At 37.4% G+C, this 18,618-nt stretch overlaps 1 protein-coding gene across 3 annotated transcripts in view; it reads right to left on the minus strand.

Annotated features, from left to right (window-relative positions):
- HACD4 (3-hydroxyacyl-CoA dehydratase 4) overlaps positions 1-18,618 on the minus strand; it is a 535,032-nt gene that overhangs the window by 143,928 nt on the left and 372,486 nt on the right. For all 3 annotated transcript variants that reach the window (XM_053702658.1, XM_053702656.1, XM_053702657.1), the window contains exon 3: positions 11,522-11,649. In XM_053702658.1, the coding sequence (XP_053558633.1) occupies positions 11,522-11,649 (128 nt within the window). The remainder of the gene's footprint in view (positions 1-11,521; positions 11,650-18,618) is intronic.

Raw genomic sequence — 18,618 nt, forward strand, 5'->3', positions numbered from 1 at the left:
CCCCTTGAAAGGAATGTTAAGTAGCTTGTTCTTGGAAGACGCATCAGCTGACCAAGATTTCAACCAAAGCGCTCTGCGCGCCACAATAGCAAACCCAGAATTCTTAGCCGCTAACCTAGCCAATTGCAAAGTGGCGTCTAGGGTGAAAGAATTAGCCAATTTGAGAGCATTGATTCTGTCCATAATCTCCTCATAAGGAGGAGAATCACTTTCGACCGCCTTTACCAGCTCATCGAACCAGAAACACGCGGCTGTAGCGACAGGGACAATGCATGAAATTGGTTGTAGAAGGTAACCCTGCTGAACAAACATCTTTTTAAGTAAACCTTCTAATTTTTTATCCATAGGATCTTTGAAAGCACAACTATCTTCTATGGGTATAGTGGTGCGTTTGTTTAAAGTGGAAACCGCTCCCTCGACCTTGGGGACTGTCTGCCATAAGTCCTTTCTGGGGTCGACCATAGGAAACAATTTTTTAAATATGGGGGGAGGGACGAAAGGAATACCGGGCCTTTCCCATTCTTTATTTACAATGTCCGCCACCCGCTTGGGTATAGGAAAAGCTTCTGGGAGCCCCGGGACCTCTAGGAACTTGTCCATTTTACATAGTTTCTCTGGGATGACCAACTTGTCACAATCATCCAGAGTGGATAATACCTCCTTAAGCAGAATGCGGAGATGTTCCAACTTAAATTTAAACGTAATCGCATCAGGTTCAGCTTGTTGAGAAATGTTCCCTGAATCAGTAATTTCTCCCTCAGACAAAACCTCCCTGGCCCCATCAGATTGGTTTAGGGGCCCTTCAGAACCATTATTATCAGCGTCGTCATGCTCTTCAGTATCTAAAACAGAGCAGTCGCGCTTACGCTGATAAGTGTGCATTTTGGCTAAAATGTTTTTGACAGAATTATCCATTACAGCCGTTAATTGTTGCATAGTAAGGAGTATTGGCGCGCTAGATGTACTAGGGGCCTCCTGAGTGGGCAAGACTCGTGTAGACGAAGGAGGGAATGATGCAGTACCATGCTTACTCCCCTCACTTGAGGAATCATCTTGGGCATCATTGTCATTGTCACATAAATCACATTTATTTAAATGAGAAGGAACTCTGGCTTCCCCACATTCAGAACACAGTCTATCTGGTAGTTCAGACATGTTAAACAGGCATAAACTTGATAACAAAGTACAAAAAACGTTTTGAAATAAAACCGTTACTGTCACTTTAAATTTTAAACTGAACACACTTTATTACTGCAATTGCGAAAAAATATGAAGGAATTGCTCAAAATTCACCAAAATTTCACCACAGTGTCTTAAAGCCTTAAAAGTATTGCACCCCAAATTTGGAAGCTTTAACCCTTAAAATAACGGAACCGGAGCCGTCTTTAACTTTAACCCCTTTACAGTCCCTGGTGTCTGCTTTGCTGAGACCCAACCAAGCCCAAAGGGGAATACGATACCAAATGACGCCTTCAGAAAGTCTTTTCTATGTATCAGAGCTCCTCACACATGCGACTGCATGTCATGCCTCTCAAAAACAAGTGCGCAACACCGGCGCGAAAATGAGGCTCTGCCTATGATTTGGGAAAGCCCCTAAAGAGAAAGGTGTCTAAAAAAGTGCCTGCCGATATAAACTTATCAAAATACCCAGATTAAATGATTCCTCAAGGCTAAATATGTGTTAATAATGAATCGATTTAGCCCAGAAAAAGTCTACAGTCTTAGGCCTAGATTTAGAGTTCGGCGGTAGCCGTCAAAACCAGCGTTAGAGGCTCCTAACGCTGGTTTTGGCCGCCCGCTGGTATTTGGAGTCAGTGATTAAAGGGTCTAACGCTCACTTTACAGCCGCGACTTTTCCATACCGCAGATCCCCCTACGCCATTTGCGTAGCCTATCTTTTCAATGGGATCTTTCTAACGCTGGTATTTAGAGTCGTTTCTGCAGTGAGCGTTAGAGCTCTAACGACAAGATTCCAGCCGCCTGAAAATAGCAGGAGTTAAGAGCTTTCTGGCTAACGCCGGTTTATAAAGCTCTTAACTACTGTACCCTAAAGTACACTAACACCCATAAACTACCTATGTACCCCTAAACCGAGGTCCCCCCACATCGCCGCCACTCGATTAAAAATTTTAACCCCTAATCTGCCGACCGCCACCTACGTTATACTTATGTACCCCTAATCTGCTGCCCCTAACCCCGCCGACCCCTATATTATATTTATTAACCCCTAACTTGCCCCCCACAACGTCTCCGCAAGCTACTTAAAATAATTAACCCCTAATCTTCCGACCGCAAAGCGCCGCCACCTACGTTATCCCTATGTACCCCTAATCTTCTGCCCCTAACATCGCCGACCCCTATGTTATATTTATTAACCCCTAATCTGCCCCCCACAACGTCGCCGACACCTACCTACACTTATTAACCCCTAATCTGCCGAGCGGACCTGAGCGCTACTATAATAAAGTTATTAACCCCTAATCCGCCTCACTAACCCTATCATAAATAGTATTAACCCCTAATCTGCCCTCCCTAACATCGCCGACACCTACCTTCAATTATTAACCCCTAATCTGCCGACCGGAGCTCACCGCTATTCTAATAAATGTATTAACCCCTAAAGCTAAGTCTAACCCTAACACTAACACCCCCCTAAGTTAAATATAATTTTTATCTAACGAAATAAATTAACTCTTATTAAATAAATGATTCCTATTTAAAGCTAAATACTTACCTGTAAAATAAATCCTAATATAGCTACAATATAAATTACATTTATATTATAGCTATTTTAGGATTAATATTTATTTTACAGGTAACTTTGTATTTATTTTAACCAGGTACAATAGCTATTAAATAGTTAAGAACTATTTAATAGTTACCTAGTTAAAATAATTACAAATTTACCTGTAAAATAAATCCTAACCTAAGATATAATTAAACCTAACACTACCCTATCAATAAAATAATTAAATAAACTACCTACAATTACCTACAATTAACCTAACACTACACTATCAATAAATTAATTAAACACAATTGCTACAAATAAATACAATTAAATAAACTATCTAAAGTACAAAAAATAAAAAAGAACTAAGTTACAGAAAATAAAAAAATATTTACAAACATAAGAAAAATATTACAACAATTTTAAACTAATTACACCTACTCTAAGCCCCCTAATAAAATAACAAAGACCCCCAAAATAAAAAATTCCCTACCCTATTCTAAAATACAAAAATTACAAGCTCTTTTACCTTACCAGCCCTGAACAGGGCCCTTTGCGGGGCATGCCCCAAGAAGTTCAGCTCTTTTGCCTGTAAAAAAAAACATACAATACCCCCCCCCAACATTACAACCCACCACCCACATACCCCTAATCTAACCCAAACCCCCTTAAATAAACCTAACACTAATCCCCTGAAGATCTTCCTACCTTGTCTTCACCATCCAGGTATCACCGATCCGTCCTGGCTCCAAGATCTTCATCCAACCCAAGCGGGGGTTGGCGATCCATAATCCGGTGCTCCAAAGTCTTCCTCCTATCCGGCAAGAAGAGGACATCCGGACCGGCAAACATCTTCTCCAAGCGGCATCTTCTATGTTCTTCCATCCGATGACGACCGGCTCCATCTTGAAGACCTCCAGCGCGGATCCATCCTCTTCTTCCGACGACTAGACGACGAATGACGGTTCCTTTAAGGGACGTCATCCAAGATGGCGTCCCTCGAATTCCGATTGGCTGATAGGATTCTATCAGCCAATCGGAATTAAGGTAGGAATTTTCTGATTGGCTGATGGAATCAGCCAATCAGAATCAAGTTCAATCCGATTGGCTGATCCAATCAGCCAATCAGATTGAGCTCGCATTCTATTGGCTGTTCCGATCAGGTAGGAAGATCTTCAGGGGATTAGTGTTAGGTTTATTTAAGGGGGTTTGGGTTAGATTAGGGGTATGTGGGTGGTGGGTTGTAATGTTGGGGGGGGGGTATTGTATGTTTTTTTTTACAGGCAAAAGAGCTGAACTTCATGGGGCATGCCCCGCAAAGGGCCCTGTTCAGGGCTGGTAAGGTAAAAGAGCTTGTAATTTTTGTATTTTAGAATAGGGTAGGGAATTTTTTATTTTGGGGGTCTTTGTTATTTTATTAGGGGGCTTAGAGTAGGTGTAATTAGTTTAAAATTGTTGTAATATTTTTCTTATGTTTGTAAATATTTTTTTATTTTCTGTAACTTAGTTCTTTTTTATTTTTTGTACTTTAGATAGTTTATTTAATTGTATTTATTTGTAGCAATTGTGTTTAATTAATTTATTGATAGTGTAGTGTTAGGTTAATTGTAGGTAATTGTAGGTAGTTTAATTATTTTATTGATAGGGTAGTGTTAGGTTTAATTATATCTTAGGTTAGGATTTATTTTACAGGTAAATTTGTAATTATTTTAACTAGGTAACTATTAAATAGTTCTTAACTATTTAATAGCTATTGTACCTGGTTAAAATAAATACAAAGTTACCTGTAAAATAAATATTAATCCTAAAATAGCTATAATATAAATGTAATTTATATTGTAGCTATATTAGGATTTATTTTACAGGTAAGTATTTAGCTTTAAATAGGAATCATTTATTTAATAAGAGTTAATTTATTTCGTTAGATAAAAATTATATTTAACTTAGGGGGGTGTTAGTGTTAGGGTTAGAATTAGCTTTAGGGGTTAATACATTTATTAGAATAGCGGTGAGCTCCGGTCGGCAGATTAGGGGTTAATAATTGAAGGTAGGTGTCGGCGATGTTAGGGAGGGCAGATTAGGGGTTAATACTATTTATGATAGGGTTAGTGAGGCGGATTAGGGGTTAATAACTTTATTATAGTAGCGCTCAGGTCCGGTCGGCAGATTAGGGGTTAATAAGTGTAGGTAGGTGTCGGCGACGTTGAGGGGGGCAGATTAGGGGTTAATAAGTATAATATAGGTATCAGCGATGTTAGGGGCAGCAGATTAGGGGTACATAGGGATAACGTAGGTGGCGGCGGTTTACGGAGCGGCAGATTAGGGGTTAAAAGTGTAATGCAGGTGTCAGCGATAGCGGGGGCGGCAGATTAGGGGTTAATAAGTGTAAGGCTAGGGGTGTTTAGACTCGGGGTACATGTTAGAGTGTTAGGTGCAGACGTAGGAAGTGTTTCCCCATAGGAAACAATGGGGCTGCGTTAGGAGCTGAACGCTGCTTTTTTGCAGGTGTTAGGTTTTTTTTCAGCTCAAACAGCCCCATTGTTTCCTATGGGAGAATCGTGCACGAGCACGTTTTTGAGGCCGGCCGCGTCCGTAAGCAACTCTGGTATCGAGAGTTGCATTTGCGCTAAATATGCTCTACGCTCCTTTTTTGGAGCCTAACGCAGCATTTGTTTGAACTCTCGATACCAGAGTTAAATTTATGGTGCAGCCAGAAAAAAACCCGCGGAGCGTTAACAGCCCTTTTACCGCCGAACTCTAAATCTAGCCGTTAATAAGCCCTTGTGAAGCCCTTATTTACAATCTTAATAAACATGGCTTACCGGATCCCATAGGGAAAATGACAGCTTCCAGCATTACATCGTCTTGTTAGAATGTGTCATACCTCAAGCAGCAAGAGACTGCTCACTGTTCCCCCAACTGAAGTTAATTCCTCTCAACAGTCCTGTGTGGAACAGCCATGGATTTTAGTAACGGTTGCTAAAATCATTTTCCTCATACAAACAGAAATCTTCATCTCTTTTCTGTTTCTGAGTAAATAGTACATACCAGCACTATTTTAAAATAACAAACTCTTGATTGAATAATAAAAACTACAGTTAAACACTAAAAAACTCCAAGCCATCTCCGTGGAGATGTTGCCTGTACAACGGCAAAGAGAATGACTGGGGTAGGCGGAGCCTAGGAGGGATCATGTGACCAGCTTTGCTGGGCTCTTTGCCATTTCCTGTTGGGGAAGAGAATATCCCACAAGTAAGGATGACGCCGTGGACCGGACACACCTATGTTGGAGAAATAGCCTCAGAAGAAGCAAAAGTATCAAATTTGTAAAATTTGGTAAAAGTGTGCAGTGAAGACCAAGTCGCTGCCTTACATATCTGAACAACAGAAGCCTCGTTCTTAAAGGCCCATGTGGAATGAGCTGTGATTCTTTCAGGAGGCTGCCGTCCGGCAGTCTCATAAGCCAATCTGATGATGCTTTTAAGCCAAAAAGATAGAGAGGTAGAAGTTGCTTTTTGACCTCTCCTTTTACCAGAATAAACAACAAACAAGGAAGATGTTTGTCTGAAATCCTTTGTAGCATCTAAATAGAATTTTAGAGCACGGACAACGTCCAAATTGTGTAACAAACGTTCCTTCTATGAAACTGGATTCGGACACAAAGAAGGTACAACTATCTCCTGGTTAATATTTTTTAAACACCAAAAAACTCTAAGCCATCTCCGTGGAGATGTTGCCTGTACAACGGCAAAGAGAATGACTGGGGAAGGCGGAGCCTAGGAGGGATCATGTGACCAGCTTTGCTGGGCTCTTTGCCATTTCCTGTTGGGGAGGAGAATATCCCACAAGTAAGGATGACGCCGTGGACCGGACACACCTATGTTGGAGAAAACAACTGCGCATTAGTGGCGCGAAAATGAGGCTCTGCCTATGACTAGAAAAGGCCCCCAGTGAAAAAGGTGTCCAATACAGTGCCTGCCGTTTTTTTAATAAAATTCCCAAGATTAAAATAACTCTCCAAAGTTATAAACCATTAAATATGCTTATAAAGTAATCGTTTTGGCCCAGAAAATGTCTACCAGTCTTTAAAGCCCTTGTGAAGCCCTTTTATTCTTATATTGAAAATTAAGAAAATGGCTTACCGGATCCCATAGGGAAAATGACAGCTTCCAGCATTACCAAGTCTTGTTAGAAATGTGTCATACCTCAAGCAGCCAAAGTCTGCTCACTGTTTCCCCCAACTGAAGTTAATTCCTCTCAACAGTCCTGTGTGGAAACAGCCATCGATTTTAGTAACGGTTGCTAAAATCATTTTCCTCTTACAAACAGAAATCTTCATCTCTTTTCTGTTTCAGAGTAAATAGTACATACCAGCACTATTTTAAAATAACAAACTCTTGATAGAAGAATAAAAACTACATTTAAACACCAAAAAACTCTGAGCCATCTCCGTGGAGATGTTGCCTGTGCAACGGCAAAGAGAATGACTGGGGAAGGCGGAGCCTAGGAGGGATCATGTGACCAGCTTTGCTGGGCTCTTTGCCATTTCCTGTTGGGGAAGAGAATATCCCACAAGTAAGGATGACGCCGTGGACCGGACACACCTATGTTGGAGAAAACAGAATTTATGCTTACCTGATAAATTACTTTCTCTTGTGGTGTATCCAGTCCACGGATTCACCCTTTACTTGTGGGATATTCTACTTCCTGTTAGGAAGGAGAATATCCCACAAGTAAAGGATGAATCCGTGGACTGGATACACCTAACAAGAGAAATGATGAAATGTGTAATTACGATATATTCGCCATATAGAATTATAAAAAATATAAAAAATACCCCAATAACTTTTCTGAGCTGAGTATACCTGAGATAATAATACCTCTATCTAAATTATAAGTGAAAAAACAAACTTAGAAATACCTAGTAAAGAGATGCTTATCTGTGATCTATGTGATGTGTGAATAAAGAATAAATCAACTGTGTAATTAAAATAGTCTTATTACCAAGGGAAGGAGACTCTCAGTGTTAAAATGTGTTATAACAGATTTAATATAGAGATCACTATATAAGAGGTGACAGATCTAAAAACCTACTACGAGACATGAACTAATGTATATATCAGGATTTATTTATAAGATACGATATAAGTAAAATTTTAAAAAAGGGGACGTCTCCCCAAAGCCAATAGTAAAACAGGTCTAATAAAATCAATATTTATGCATAACAGATAAATTTGCCACTAGCTGTATGTTTAAAAGGCGTATTTGTTTCACTTTGAAGCTATAGTACGTCCACTCTGTCCTACGACAGACTTATAGTCCAAAAAGCAGTCTCTAGCATAAATAGAAGCCAGTAGGATGATACAATTTGTAGATGTCTATGCAAATGCCGTAAAGGGTAGTTTTAAAGGCCGGACTTGTGTCTGATTACAGGAGCGATTATAAAACTCCTCTTAATGTAATACAGTCAATTTACCTTGTTTTCTCGTGTGGTAAAATCCTTTTACCTTCGTATGAGGCCGATATCAGATGTCAGTCCCCAGACTCCAGACTGAATCAGTACGCCGCATGTGCCTCTGCGTCTGACATCATCGGTACACTTTCCAGCTGTCAGTGCAGATTATCGGCTCTAACGGATGTTCTATTCAAATACAGTTACAGGATAACTTCGCTACTTTTGTAGCTAATGTAATTCCCTGCACTTAGTGCTAGTGCACGCAGGAGAAAAAAAGAGCTCAAGCACAAAAGGAATGTTAAACTTGCGGATTAACCAGGGTTACCTCAAAATTTTCAAAAGTTCTTAGATTACAGATATCATCATTCATATGATGTAAAGAAAGATATGCACAGTCACTTAGATCGACGCGTTTCACTCACCAGTGAGCTTTATCAAGATACAGGTGACTGGCAAGGTGTATCTTGATAAAGCTCCCTGGTGAGTGAAACGCGTCAATCTAAGTCTCTTCCTTTGCATTTCAGCTTTTTGGTCTCAAGGTCTGGTTTTTCATACAGGTCTCAAACATCTAAGCCTGATGGCACGGAGACTAAACTAATAGTTTTTAAACAGAGAGGGTTCTCTAATTATGTTATTGAGACTGAAACAGGTTTGTGCGCCTGTATTCAGGAACTTTTATTATAAGCGTTAAAGGACCTTTACTTCTTCATGTAAGGATCATGTTTTATGCCAGTCATTCTTATAAGAATTCCCATTTTTTTTTTGCAGTTTTTGCAGTATGGTTTGGATAAGGATATATCTGCCAGCTCTTTTTGAAGGGTCACATTTCAGCCCTTTCAGTTCTTGTAAGACTGCTAATCATTCAGATATTCATAGCTTTGTTCAAGCTTTAGTTAGATATAATTATTTTGTTAAACCAATTGTCTCCTCCTTGGAGTCCTATTTTGGTTTTGAGGGTTTTACAGACTTCTCTTTTTGAGCCTATGCATTAGGTTTTGCTTCTTTTTCCTGTTTTTCTGCTACAAAGAGTTTCTGCTCTTTAATGTGACCTTCCTTATCTTATTTTTTTAGGGTAAGGCAGTTTCTTAGAACTAGATTTTTGTTTTCTTTCCTAGTGTTGCATATTCTGTCTGTATCAGACAAGAATTTGCTGTTAACGCGTCAAACTATTATATTGCCAATACTATAGTTTTCAGACAAACTTGTAGTTTGTTTGTGTTGTTTCTGGTTGCAGAAAAGGGCAGCAAGCTTCTAACATTTCTTTGTCTTCTTGGTTGAGACTTCTGTTCCATAAGGCTTTTTTGGGAGGCAGGTTAGCCTCCACCTTAACGGATTACTGCTAATTCTATTAGATAGTTTGCCATTTTTTGGCCTTTTAGGAATGTGGCTTCAGTTTTCCAACTTTGCAAGGCAGCAATTTTTTCTTAAATTCTACCTTTTTTTTTTCTTTCTTCATCTGAGGTTGCCTTTGGTAGGAAAGTCCTTCAGGTAGTTGTCACAGGATGATTATTTGCCTGTTGGTTATTTTTTTCATTGCATGGTTTTTGTCCTTTTCTCGGTTTATTGGAGTTGTGGATTTAGTTTTTCAGTGAAATAAAAAATGTTTCTTAAATCCCACCCTTTATGTTTAATTACTTATGGACTCCACTGCTTGGGTATTAGTTCCCAGGAGTAATGGAACATCATAATTTAAACTTACCTGATAAATTAATTTCTTTCATGGTGGTGAAAGTCCAAAAGACCCCACCCTGTGTTTTTCTGGTGGTGTATTTTCTTACGCAGATCTTTTTTCCCTGCTCCTATTTGTTTGCTCTAAAATCTATTATTTTCCTACCTCCACAGCGAATTTTTGGCTTGTTGGTTAAAGCTTTTGATTCATAAGACTTACTTGGAGGTGGGATGCCTCCTCCTAAACGGATTATCGCACATTCTTCTAGATCAGGTGCCACTTCTAGGGCTTTTAAGAATGAGGCTTCTGTTGATCAAATTTGCAAAGCAGTTACTTGGTCTTATTTGTATATGTTTACTAAATTCTACTATTTTGAAGTTTTTGCTTCTTCTGAGGCAGCCTTTTGTAGGAAAGTTCTTCAGGTAGTAGTCTCAGGTTAATTTTGGCTTTGCCTGTCAGTTATTTTAATTGCATAAAAATAAATAAAGCTGTTTATTTTTGGAATTCTGTTTGGGTTGCGGATTTAGTTTCTCTGTGAATAAAGATGTTCTTTTTATCCTGTCCTTATTTCTCATTACTCGTGGACTCCACCGCTTGGGTATTAGTTCCCAGGAGTAATGGATTGTGGACTCTCAGCACATGTATGGAAGAAAACAAAATGTGCGCTTGCCTGATAAATTAATTTCTTTCATGGTGGTAAAAGTCAATGAGACCCCACCCTGTTATTTATTGCACAGCTTTTTTCTCTACTCCTATTATTTTGCTCTCATTTCTTTTCCTACCTTTCTTGCTTGGCCATATGTGAGACTAATTAATTACCGGTAAGGTGGAAGGGGTTTTATAGAGCTCTTGGGGTTTAGGAATATTTGCCTCCTCCTAGTGGCCAGGAACAGTAATAACCAGGAGTAATGGATCATAGACTCTCACCACGATGAAAGAAAGAAATGTATCAAGTAAGCATTAATTCTGTTTTCTATGGATTTCCATTAGGTACATGAATTACCCAATAAGGCGATTTTCTTCATCAGTGTGTCCATATTTTTGTGTTGTTTTCATGCAGGGCATTGTTATTGTATGCATTGGCATAATTATATTGCTGTAGTATATGAAGTTGTAATTGTATGTGCTGATGTGTCTATGTATTGTGTTGTTGTGGTCAGTTCTGCTCTGCGAAGTGGTCACTGAATGTGGTTTTCTAGTGTATTCATATTTAATAAGCTGTATTTTGATTCTGTATTGTGTTTCCTCTGTAATTCCTTGATCCATCAGAACAAAATGCAATACTAATAAATGTATAACTCATTCACACCATATAGGAATATAGGCACACAAAGGGTTTCACAAAAAATATGCAGAACAGACATAATTCCAGAATGAGAGGTGCAAATTACTCTTCAGCAATAAAAAATCAAGACAATGTAATTTTATTCTCTTGGGGGAAAATACTGTCTTATTAATAAATTTTGAGGTAAAAAAAGAGCAAGGTCATGTCCTGGCCCTATGGTTCCAATAAAATGTGTTGTACAAGAATACTGCAATGGTGCTCTAGTATTGCAAAATATGGGCAGAGATGACGACTCAACACCTCTTATAAGCTATGGATTTAATTTAAAAGTATAGCAGCTTTAAATGAATTATCAGCGCATCATAGCCAAGTGTTACATACCTGTAAAAATCGTGGCAAGAGAAGATGTTGCTCAGTACCTAAAACAACATGCAGCACCTCCACTACAGATAGTAACTGGCACACCTGCATCACCAGCCCAATTGTATAGAAAGTATCAGCAAAAGAATCTGTATAAACAATGAAACCAAGAGCCAGTTAAACAATGCAGATAGCCAGTTTACGACATATTTTGTGAATCTAGAGGGTGAGAAAGATTGTAAAGAGGAATTTATTGTGCTTGTATTATTAAAGGGACACTGAACCCAATTTTTTTCTTTCGTGATTCAGATAGAGCATGAAATTTTAAGCAACTTTCTAATTTACTCCTATTATCAAATTTTCTTTATTCTCTTGGTTTCTTTATTTGAAATGCAAGAATGTAAGTTTAGATGCCGGCCCATTTTTGGTGAATAACCTGGGTTGTCCTTGCCGATTGGTGGATAAATTCATCCACCAATAAAAAAAGTGCTGTCCATAGTACTGAACCAAGAAAAAAGCTTAGATGCCTTCTTTTTCAAATAAAGATAGCAAGAGAACAAAGAAAAATTGATAATAGGAGTAAATTAGAAAGTTGCTTAAAATCGCATGCTTTATCTGAATCATGAAAGAAAAAAAATTGGGTTCAGTGTCCCTTTCATAAAATAGTGGTGTATAATTTTATAACGGAAGTCTCCAAAAGTTTCTAGAAATGGTATTACTATAAAGTCTTTCTTGTATCAATAATATTATAAAACAAAGGCAATGGCATTAACAGATTATACCCACCCTGTTTTGATCAAATTAATTCTGTTTTTAAGAAGCCTTAATCAGAATAAAAAAATATTAAAAATGGCAAAGTGGCAAAGTATATCACCAATGTATTCATGTTAGTAATGTTTAGCTACTGGTGGATTTTATCCTTTGTGCTGTTGTGAAAAAGGTAGACTCTTAGAAGTATGCATAGCACCTAAACTTTGTGCAGCTTCAGTTCACGTATAGCCGTACTAGCACATAGAAATGCCCAGAAAGAAAAAGTAATTCAAGATGGGCCTTTATATGCTACTACTCTGCTGAGGAGCATAGTGTTTTATTCAGATAATGCTGGGTTTGGTAGATTAGCTACACATATGACATCACGGGAAAGGAAAAATACATAATGCCTCTGTTTAAGAACTGCTGTCTTTCAGCCAGATTACGAGTTTTGAGCGATATAGGGAAATTAACGACCGCATCATTTTCGACGGTATTTCACTCCCTATAGCGCTGGTATTAAGAGTTTAAAAAAAGCCAGCGTTTGTGGGCGATATGGCAGCGCTGAGCTCCATACCGCACACAAATACCAGCGCTGCTTTGAGCTACTGTTACGTGCTCGTGCACAATTTCCCCATAGACAACAATGGGGAGAGCCGGCTAAAAAAAAAGCCTAACACCTGCAATCACAGAGCGTAAAGCTTCGTAACGCTGCCCCATTGATGTCTATGGAGAAATTTTTTTTATGTTTAAACTTAACACCCTAACATAAATCCCGAGTCTAAACACCCCTAATCTGCTGCCCCCATCGAAGCAACCTACATTACTGTTATTAACCCCTAAACTGCTACCCCCAACATTGCCGCAACCTAACTACACTTATTAACCCCTAATCTGCTGCCCCCAATGTCGCCGCCACTACTATATTAAAATTATCAACCCCTAAACCTAACCCTAAGTCTAACCCTAACACCCACTAACTTTAACATAATTAAAATAATTCCAAATAAAAATTACAATTAATACCTAAATTATTCCTATTTAAAAATAAATACTTACCTGTAAAAAAAAACCTAACCAAGCGACAATATAACTAATAGTTTCACAGCTAAGTTTGTATTTATTTTAACTAGGTAGATTAGTTATTAAATAGTTATTAACTATTTACTAACTACCTAGTTAAAATAAATACAAATTTACCAGTGAAATAAATCCTAGCCTGTCTTACAGTAAAACCTAACATTACACTAACATAAAATAAATTAAAATTAATCAAATACAATTAACTAAATTACAAAAAAAATAAACACTAAATTACACAAAATAAAAAAAGAAATTAGGGCTGCAACTAACGATTATTTTCATAATCGATTAATCGGGCGATTATTTTTTCGATTAATCGACTAATCGGATAAAAAAATAATCAATAATTGTTTCCTATATTTTAAATAAAATCCACATTCAAGTTTATATTTGTAACACTCAGTGACTAAAACTTTACATTAACACAATTGTTTGTCCAATTTTTAAGCAGCAGAGAACAGTTTTATAATTAAACAAAACAAACCTGTTTGAAAAGAGGTAGAACTAAAAAGAGACTATCACTGTTAATAACATTCTGTTATTCACTCTTTCAGAAACTTTCCATTGAAATGCAAAAATCTCAACATGTCCACATGCTTCTGGCTAAGGCTGGTTCTCTGTTTGCAGCTATATTTCCTGCAGCAGAGAAAAGGCACTAAGATGGTGTTGAGGTGCTTGAGATGTATAAGTAGGGTTTTGCCAATTTCACCAAAGTGGGATATTTATCTTTGTTAGCTCTTCACCAATGCAAAGTGTTTTCCACCTTGGCAAGGGGCCTCTCAAAGTAAAAAGAAGAAATGGAAGGCTACTGAGCATCAGTAAAACGGTTATTTATTTCCAAATATAAAAAATACACATGGAAGTGACCAAAGTCACAACAAACAGGGAAGGAGACAGCAGTCTTACATGTTTCACGCACACTTGCGCTTAATCATAGATGCTGGGAACAAGTATGGACAGCTGCTTCATTTAAAGGGACAACACACCAATAGAAACATTCATATAGTTAAGTCATGCAATCATTGGTTATCAACTTATGCATTTGATTTGTAAAGTGTGTGTCCACAGTTAATGATGCAGATCAGATAAAAACAAAATACAAAATACTTGTGAAGGGGGGACAAAATCTGGCACATGTGTGAAAGATATATATAACTATAATTTATGATGTGAAAATGTTCAAGTAAATAATATGGGATTTTGATCCCATTCATATTTTTTCCAAACAGTTAAACAAGCTTCGTGATGAAGCGGTTGCTTTAGGTATCTTCACTGCTGATCAATCTAAAAGCTTCTTACCTACACATCCTATCACACCCATTTTTCATTATCTCCCGAAAACGCATAAGAGCCTCTTATCTCCACCTGGTAGACCAATCATTTCAGGCATAGGCTCCCTTTTGGAGCCTATGTCTGAATGGATTGATAGTATATTACAACCCCTGGTGACTAAACTTTACAGCTATACCAGGGATTCGGGTAACCTTTTGGATATATTGAGTAACTTTGTTTGGCAGGCAGGTTATAAGTGGATTACAATTGATGCTACATCGTTATATTCCTCTATACCTCATGTGCACGGATGCCGGGCTCTGGAATTTTTCTTGGATAAGAATACTTCCTATCAAATAGAGACAAAACAATTCATTGTTGAGGTTGTTGAGTTCCTACTTACCCACAATTACTTTATGTTTGATTCTGTTTTTTACTTGCAGATCCAAGGAACAGCTATGGGGGCGAAATTTGCCCCCTCATATGCCAATCTGTTTGTGGGTAGGTGGGAGCTCCAACATTTATATGATATACAGGAACCTTTCAGGTCCGGCATCCTGTTGTACATGAGGTATATAGACGACCTTATCTTTATTGTAAAAGAGGATTTTTTGTTTGATGATTTTTTGACACTATTGAATAATAATGATGTCAATCTCACATTTACTGGGGAGGTACATCACGAAGATGTAAATTTTCTAGATCTTAACTTACATGGTGACGCCACCACACATAAGATCATCTCAACTACATATAGAAAAGAAACGGCAGGTAATACCTTACTTCATGCCACATCATGCCACCCCAAACATCTAATTAAATCCATCCCTAGAAGCCAATTCATTAGGTTAAGACGGAACGCCAGCACTTTAGAAAAATATATTGAAGGTGCAAATGATCTTATCATTAGACTCAAGGCCAGAGGATACAATGAGGAAGGGTTATATAAAACTTTTGAGGAGATTAAGGATTGGAAACCTCCAAACAAAGTGCACACAGTTAACACTGATGACACAGCTGAAGGGATAAGACATGCCAATACCAAGGGTAACCAGAAGAGTTATTTGGATGAAAGGAGTATTGTTTTTTCAACTCAGTATTCACCCCAATACAATTCCATATGTAGTATCATTAAAAAGCATCTACACTTATTGAAGGGTGATGAGGTTTTACAGCCTTATGTTAAAGACTGCAAATTCGTTGCAAAAAAGCCACCCACACTAGCTACCAAACTTTCCCCCAGCCTAGTTAAAAATGAGACTAGATCTAATGTTAATTGGCTAAGGGGTGTAGGAAACTTTAGGGCACATCTCACGAATTGTTTAACCTGTGATACTATGGACTACACCAATAGGTTCAGTAGCAAGGTCACAGGTGAATCCTTTGAAATAGATTTCTATGCTACATGTCTTACTGACTACATGGTGTACTTATTGGATTGTAAACTTTGTGGGGCCCAATATGTGGGACAGTCGACCAGAACCCTCAGAGACCGAGCTAGGGAACATCTGAGGGATATAAAGAATTTTAATAAGGATTCGGCAGTAGCAAAACACTTTAATCTCCTTCACTTTACCAATGTACCCAGTATTAAAATTAAGATCATAGACCTAGCAAGAACCCCACCTAGAGGGGGAGATAAATCCAAAATCCTGGATAGGAAAGAACTTTTCTGGATTTATAAATTAAAGACCAGGTCTCCCCTGGGTATCAATTTGGAGTGGGATATGAGATACTTTGTTGACTAAACTGGAATTTACCTTATTAAATATATTGAGAGAAATATATTGAAAGCTATACATATATCTTTATATTAGTATATATTTTAGTATATATATTTTAATTATTCTATTAAAATTCCTTTCTCTATATAACTCTTTTCCCTCCCCCTCCTTTTCTATACTCCAATAACTGTATTGCAGACATTTTTGTAGTTTGTAGTTTTTGATACCCAATGGAATATTACTAGAATCTCTATATTAAGGGTTAATTTCAATATGCAGCAACCTATGATACCTATGACATTTGCATTTGTATATTTGATTTGTTTGTTTATTTCATTTGAGATACATACATATTTTTTGAAAAGGTTACATGAATACCATTTATCTATCCTGCAAACCTAATGTGATGCTTTGTTAATATGTTATAAGTTCCATGGTGTTCCATACTATATAAACATTCATACATACACTTGTTTCTTATTTTCTATTTTATTTGAGGATATATATATATTTATATTATTTACTTGAACATTTTCATATCATAAATTATAGTTATATATATCTTTCACACATGTGCCAGATTTTGTCCCCCCTTCACAAGTATTTTGTATTTTGTTTTTATCTGATCTGCATCATTAACTGTGGACACACACTTTACAAATCAAATGCATAAGTTGATAACCAATGATTGCATGACTTAACTATATGAATGTTTCTATTGGTGTGTTGTCCCTTTAAATGAAGCAGCTGTCCATACTTGTTCCCAGCATCTATGATTAAGCGCAAGTGTGCGTGAAACATGTAAGACTGCTGTCTCCTTCCCTGTTTGTTGTGACTTTGGTCACTTCCATGTGTATTTTTTATATTTGGAAATAAATAACCGTTTTACTGATGCTCAGTAGCCTTCCATTTCTCCTTTTTACTTTGAGAGGCCCCTTGCCAAGGTGGAAAACACTTTGCATTGGTGAAGAGCTAACAAAGATAAATATCCCACTTTGGTGAAATTGGCAAAACCCTACTTACACATGGGAACCTCATACGTGCTGAATATTATATCACTGAATATATCAGACGCAGGAACAGCCATTGCATACAGTAGCTAACTTTTGTATAAAAAATAAATGCATTTAATTATCATAGTGAGCTCATGCAAAAAAGTGGCCGCTATCACATCAGGTATATCAGTGTATATAAAGTATCTGAATCAACTCTGTGAAAGTCTTAACCTATAATAACTGACACAATGAAGAAACTAGCAAAAAAAAGCTAAACATAGTACAGAGAAACAACAGTTATTTTTCTAACACAGAGAATTGAACATCGTTACTATGTTTACACTATTAAGAGAGATTCAAAGTGAAAAGAACAATACAGCTTAGACTAATTTCTGTCTATGTAAAGTTTTACATCGCTGATTTTATTAATTCCCAATGGAGAGCCTGTTCTTAGTCTGTAAATCCAGAAAATCTCTTTTCTACTGAGAGCCTGATATCTATCACCTCCTCTAGCACCTAATGTCACTTGCTCAATAACTTGAAATTTAAAATAATTTAATTTATTTTCATGTTCAAAAAATATTTATCAACCGGTGTTTTTGGCACCTCTGCTTCTAGAGACAACAGATGCTCTCTTATCCTATCTTTGAGACTCCTAGAAGTAAGAACTACATATTGAAATTTGCAAAGCATGCAAGTAATGAGATAGACAATGTATATAGAATTACAATTAATATGATCTCTAATGTTGTAAGTTTGTCCTGTATTTGTAGCAGTGAAACTATCACCCACCAAAGCATAATCACAACACTTACATGGTCTACCCCCACATTTATAGAAGTCAGCATTCTTGGACAACCAATTGCCACTCTTAATATCTCTAATGTTTACCTTAGAGCTAAAGTTTTTAGTTATCTTATCTCCTATAGTATCTGATCTACATGAGACAAAGTTACAATTAGTGGAGACTGATCTCAGATCTAAATCTCTCTCTAATAAGGGCATTCTTTTCCTGATAATATTACAAATCTCATTAAACTGTCTGCTATACTTAGTGATAAAGTTAATACCTTTTCGTTCTAATCCATTATTAATCTTGTTTACAATCTTATCCTTGAGTAAAGCATGTCTATCAAATCCTGATATTTGTGTAGACAATCGTTTTAATTCAGCCAAGTCATAACCCCTGTCAGCAAGACGTATAGTTAGATCATTGGCATGTTTCCAATAGTCATTCAAATTAGTACAGTTTTGTCTAAGTCTAATTTACTGGCCCTTAGGTATACCCTAAGGA

Source organism: Bombina bombina, chromosome 2 (genome assembly GCF_027579735.1).
Source record: "Bombina bombina isolate aBomBom1 chromosome 2, aBomBom1.pri, whole genome shotgun sequence".
Lineage (NCBI taxonomy): Eukaryota > Metazoa > Chordata > Amphibia > Anura > Bombinatoridae > Bombina > Bombina bombina.